The sequence below is a fragment of the Sorghum bicolor genome, chromosome 5 (assembly GCF_000003195.3).
Source record: "Sorghum bicolor cultivar BTx623 chromosome 5, Sorghum_bicolor_NCBIv3, whole genome shotgun sequence".
Taxonomy (NCBI): Eukaryota; Viridiplantae; Streptophyta; class Magnoliopsida; order Poales; family Poaceae; genus Sorghum; species Sorghum bicolor.
The window spans coordinates 27,100,560-27,106,789 of NC_012874.2; the positions used below are offsets into that span (position 1 = coordinate 27,100,560).

General features: G+C 43.8%; 1 protein-coding gene across 1 annotated transcript in view; it reads right to left on the reverse strand.

Moving 5' to 3' along the window:
* The window catches only part of LOC8155422, a 2,142-nt gene continuing 1,073 nt past the window's right edge, over positions 5,162–6,230 (reverse strand). Inside the window, exons 2-5 of the mRNA XM_021460737.1 lie at positions 6,049–6,222; positions 5,923–5,973; positions 5,685–5,825; positions 5,162–5,541 (exon numbers count right to left, since the gene is read on the reverse strand). Of these exons, the coding sequence (XP_021316412.1) occupies positions 5,164–5,541; positions 5,685–5,825; positions 5,923–5,973; positions 6,049–6,222 (744 nt within the window). The 3' untranslated portion in view covers positions 5,162–5,163. The remainder of the gene's footprint in view (positions 5,542–5,684; positions 5,826–5,922; positions 5,974–6,048; positions 6,223–6,230) is intronic.

Below are 6,230 nucleotides of genomic sequence, written 5' to 3' on the forward strand. Positions count from 1 at the left end.
GCTTCTAGGCATCAAGAACAAAATGGCACATTGCAGGGTTACTAGATCGTTAGGCGCCCGATCTTGACTATTTGGCTAAATTTATAGATATTGAAGTATTTAGCCAAATTAATAGATACTAAAGTATTTAATCAAATTTATAACAATAGTTTTCTTGTTTTAAAAAAAATAGTTTTATTGTTTCATAAAGAACAAAATTAAGAAAATGTTTTTGTTACATCTTTTAACAATAAAAGAAAAATAAACCATGAATGTCATGGACACCTTTGAGAACTCTCTTACATCAGACAACACTATAAAGGGTCATTGTACAATCTCAGAGTTCAATTTATGGGGGTGAGATTTGAAAAATAACATCTATCTAAGTAGAAAGTATACATGCAACCATAATGAACTTCAAAAGAGTTTGTGCTGAACTTGGCCCAAAACAAAAAGACTGGTAAAATCTCTGATTGACATATAGTTAACATCAATTTATATACTCTAGTCGTAGCTGGGCAGAGGAGTCGTTTGACGGTGATAGCGGGTCTTTACCGCATGTGTACCTGCTTCACAACTCAAGAGAAAATTTGATCTTATCCAAACTTGAAAATAAATATCTTACATGTTGTCTAGAAAATTAGCTTTTATTCAAGCCAATCCAAAATCACTGGTAACAAGGCCACTGAAAATGGTATACATGTTGTACAGAGTTATAGGTTGGGTAGCTAATGTTAGCAACATAATGAATGCTAATGATCCAGGGTATAATTGCAGTGAGCATATAATCACTAATCATAAAATTATAAATACAAGCAGCAGGTAAAAAGTGGTACCAGTCACTAAAATAATGCAAAAAAAAGGAAATCTTATAACACTATGATATATACTCTACCTAATACAGGGCATACACCTATTGCTGTTGTAAGCTAGCATTGGCCCAATTAAAGTGACAACGATTGATTAAAGAATAAGTATGTGCTGACAAAGTCTCAATCAATGGAATGCCAAAACATAAATTCTGAGTAAATAAACAAATTTACATAAGAAAGTGGCATATGCTAGCTAAGTATGCATTTGAGAAGTACCAAAGCAAAATGATGAGAAGGCCATTACCAATCACCATGCTTTGGTTGTTTCATCATGAAAGCTTTCAAGTAGGGCCAGTATGTAAAAACGTGAATTAAGATTCAGTGTACTGAGTATGATAAGATTCAAAAGGAGATAAAACATTGGAAAGAGATATTTACATTTATGCTAGCAATATGATCTTTTTATACTTCTGTTATAGTGAGAGACAAAATTAGAAACTCATAGTTAAAGAGTGGGTACAGATAAGCAAAATTACAAAGAACTGAAAAGAGGCTCTTACTATCTCAGCACCTACAGGCACAGACACTACAAATTCTAGATGTAAAGCTACCTCTTGTCTGCATATCTATGTTTGCATATTACCTGGATAAGAAGCTGTGTGCAGTTCATCTTCATTACATGCCAATGATAAGCCTTCTTTCCCTGAAAACGCATAGGGTTTTGATAGTTCTATAAGTACTGTTGTAGCATATTTCTCATTACTAATCCATAAACACTCCACAGATTAAAAATGTTGAGCAAAATCAATTTCCATCATTTTAAAAACTAAACACAAGATGCCACACGTCCTTCCCTTGAAGAGAGAATGTCAACATCCTTGCAAGAATCCATAGACATGCATGAGAAGGACATTAAGAGGGAGCTCTTGAGATAGGTCAATCAAAACATAGGTGACCAACGTACTGTTTCCTGCTCATTACCGAATATAAGCAGGTGAGGTCACTCATAAGCAGTCTGTGGTTAGGCAGTAACAATAGTAAAATGTATCGGATTTGGAAGTCTTACAAACAAACGTGAGTCGCAAATGAATAGACTAAAAGCTATGGCAGTTCTAGCTGATTATTAATATTTAAATCTGGAAAATTCAACTACTAATAGCTCCACGACCTCTATATCTATAATTAAAAGGACAATTTCTAATTGGTTTGTACAAACGTTAGTCCTAAATACGACTTCGGGGAGAACCAGACGCCTGTCCTTTCACATAAACAACCAAATCATTAATGAATCTATCGGATTTCATATACAGAACAAATCAATAACGAACCACTGGATCCAATGCAAGTCATATGCAATATTAGCAGTGATCGTGTGTACCTTGCCGAACATTGAACTGGATACAACGACCTCGCTTGCTGGCGGACACCATGAGCGGGCAATAGAACGAACAGAGCGAGTGGGAAGGATGCGGCTGTGGACGAGAGAGAAAACAGGCGGTGCTTGTTTATGTAGGTTGCCATAATCACGCTAGGAATGAGGATCTGGGGTACGATTTGGGAGCGCAGTAAGCCATGAAGCGAAGCAGAGGGAACATTGATTGGGTACCGACTCGCCGCCCATCTACCGGATCTGTGTCATACCGCCTGGATACCACCAGCGCACGGAGGAGGTCGATGCGCCATCTGCCACCCGCCGCCGCTGCTCGCCCACCGGATCCTTGTTACGCTCGGATGTCACCATGGGCGGCATGTTGAGACCTACGAGCCGACCGCCACCGCTCAAGCTCGCGCCACCTTCGGTGTTCGCTCGACTTAGATCTGAGAAGAAAAAGAAAGGAGAGAGAGGAATGACAGCGTGAGTTTGGGTGGGAGATGAAGGAACGACAGGGAGCTAGGGTCTGGAGGCGAGTTTCCATTTTTGAGCGATGGCGGTGTGGAGGCTGAGCACGAAGGAGAGGGCACAGAGGGGCGGCGGTGGCGGCGGCGGGGTGAGGAGAGGAGAGAAAGGAGAGGAATGACACGATTAGGCGAGGGCCGAGGACCGAGAGGTGGGAGGGGTTTTCTGAAAAACTACGATGATTATTTTAAATACCGACCTAATTCAGAATTTTTCCTTCTTCATGTTATAATAAAATATAAATTAGGGTTCCATACGCAAAATATTAGAACGTGTTTACTGTTCTTAGTGGACAAATTGGACTGCGGGTTAGTTCCTAGAAAGCCAGAGGGTTTTTTCAAAAAACGTACAAAGACAGATGTCGACCCACGAATGAGCCACCAAGGCTTGGATCGCTGTGGTGCCTCCAATCTGGAGGGCCTTTTAATAACTCCCGATGAGAAGCATATCTGTTAGTTGAGTTAGGACTTCACCGTTACAAGATAGCATCTGTGCAAAACCACTCACTATCAAGTAAAAACCATGACAACCTAATTTAGTTCCAGAACACACAACTGCAAGAAAAACAAAACATTTCATCGTTGTTGGATGGATCGTCCGCTGCTCAACAGCGTTCAAGACGGCAGCTCAGCTAGTCTTGCTTCACAATGCAGCAAGCCAAGGCTTGCATGTAACCTGGCAGCGTAGAGAGGCATCTCCCAAGAGAGCACAGAAGGTTTAGTAGTTGTGCTGCCAGAGTTGGTGCAATGGCTGGGACGGAACCCTCTTGAGGCATCTCCCAAGAGTGCCTGCCAGTCCACTTCTATCATCCTTCCCAGACCAGAAGAAACTTCACACATGGTTCTCCAGTCAACCCATTTAGGAGGTATTTCTTGGATGAGAACCCAAACTTCAGTCAAACTTCCTATTGGTTCAATCTCACCATTCCACACACTCAGAGATCCAACTACTCCAGGTCTGTTGAGATCAAAAACTGAAGCCTTGCCAATCACTAAATTCTCAACTTTCCTGTTTGGAGGAAATCTTACTATGTAACTATACTCATCAGATTTCTTCAACTGCCAAGCCCAATCTTTGTCAAACAGCTCTCTAAGATTTTATAGAATACCATCCTCATCAATCTCACCTTCCTCTATAGTGATCACACCAAAATTATCTAGCCCAACCCAATGCTTGAACCTATCATCCAAATCCTCTACATCAATGTAGTAATAACCAAGGCCCTTGTTAGCACTACCAAAGTACTGAGAAGTTTGAGCTGGCTGTTTCCAAGCCGGACAGAGATCAACTACATGTTCAGAGCTATGACATATAACGCAAACTTTCGGCCTACCACATGAATAGCTAAGATGTCCCACTTGCCCACAGTTAAAGCAACATGCAGATTAATGTCTTCGGTTTTACCATCCATACCTTTCTCAGCAGCAGTCTGAAGCTCTTCAACAGGATTTGGCTTTGTCTCTCCCACAGAATCATTGGAAGCTTGGACTTGATTTGGAAACTGGTTCTGGTTCTGCCTGGGGTTCTGCTGCAGTCTCCCACGACCTCTCCCTTGGAATCCACCATGTGGCCGAAATCCTTCAAACTGCCTGTTGAATCTAGACTGCTGGTGCGCAGGAGGCGGAGGGGGAAGTTGATTGGGGAAGAATCCATAAGCTGGTGGTGGATAGAACTGGGGTGGTGGCGGTGGCGGAAACTGCTGCTGGTTCCATCCCCCACCATCCCACATCCCCCAATCCTCTTCTGCTCTCGGACTAGGACCTCTTCCCCTTCCTCTACTAGCCATCCCACCTCTCACCACCTGTGCGAAGGTCCTCTTCCCCTCTTCTCCCCAGCACAGATCCTAGAAGCGCAACTTGGAAGGGGACTGACTCCAGAAATCCCTCTCACCAACAGGGTAACAATCAGTGGGCTTGAAGGATTTGTCTCTCCATAGGTCTCCCCTAATCCACACCAGGTTATCCCCTTCACACACCCTAACCCTAGATCGAGGAGGGCTGGGTTTCAGTTTGGGGACATACCACAATTGACCCCAAAAGCTCTGGATTTCATCCTCCTCGTCTGGCGGGTTGTAGGGTTTGGATCCCCCTTTGATCCGTTTGCGGACCCGCCATTGTTGGGACCTCGCCACCTGCTCGCTCCTCGTTGCTCCACGTCGTTCCCGACTGGGCAAGAGGGCTGAGAACTGGGCCCTGCGACCGGAGGTAGTGGAACGCTTCGGGGAACCATGCTCGCGTGTAGGTGAGTCCGGGGCCCTTCTCACCGGCGGCGAGAAAGCGCCGCTCTGCGTCGCCGACGAGTCGCCCATTCAGGCATCGAGCGTTGGCTCCCCCAGTGCTAAATTTTACTGCCCCGTTTTCTAAAGTCATAAATTGTGCAGGCCTTGAACAATGGCCTATGTAATGCATAAGTTATCAGAAGACTTGAGTTATTATTATAAGGTTGAATAATGTAAATTCCTCCACAACCCAAGCATCACTCCGGATGGCAACCTCCTCCACCGTAGAGGAAACGAAGACCCGAACCATCATCAGAATTTCTGAAGTGGCCTAACGCGTAGCAGCTTGGCACGGTTACATGCGTTTGGCAGCCACCGAGGCTAGGAACCACAAGGTTATGGCTCGCATCGACAACTCTGATATTTTCGAAGTACGCAGCTTTGCCTTCTCCTTGGTCAGGTGACTGGCCACTGCCCATGGGAGGCGTCGGCTCGCCACGCGCCGCCGCCACCATGCCAAACCAGCTGACGGCGTCCGCGGCATCAGCCATGTACGTGAAGAGTTCCTTTGGCCAGTAGCCTACTGGGTGGTGGCCATCGCCATATATCAACCACCAATTCCCAGTTTTTTGGTCCTGCAAAGGATTCATCGACGGGCCACCTTTTAATTCTTTCTATTTTATTTTTTTGCATATATATAGCAAGCATGGATTCAAAGGAAATTACTAGAAATGTAATACAATGAGTTTTTTTTCATAGTATTAATTATTATAATTACCTTGAAAACCTTCAGATGTAGGTAGCTTTGCTGTCCACCTACTGTTGAAACAGGGGTTATTTTCAATCCAGGGAATACCTGTTTGCTTTGTTGCACAAAGCCACGACAGCCAAGATTTGCGCATGCAGTGCCCTTGTCAACCTGTTTTTGCGAAAGTATACAGATATATAGCACAATCATCTTCCATTTTGAAGGTGTCCAGGTAAAGTCATTATGTACTACTATCAGTTACACTTACCCACACAATTTCAAAATGGGCACGATCATCGCCATAATACTGCGGATTAACCTGAGATAAACAAGAATAACTCAGTGTAACTGTACTAATGAATAATATTGATATGATGAGGCAATAAGAACTTACATCCCATCCCACCATTATCATACTGTAGGTTGGCGGAGCTCCATTTTGTACTGCAAGGAATGCTGAACTAAACCTTGGTGATTGTCCCTCACCAACACTGGGCTCGTAGACTGAGAATTCCGCTTCGGAACCATAGATTGGATCTGAATGACGTCCTGTCGAGACCATGGCAAGCTATACAA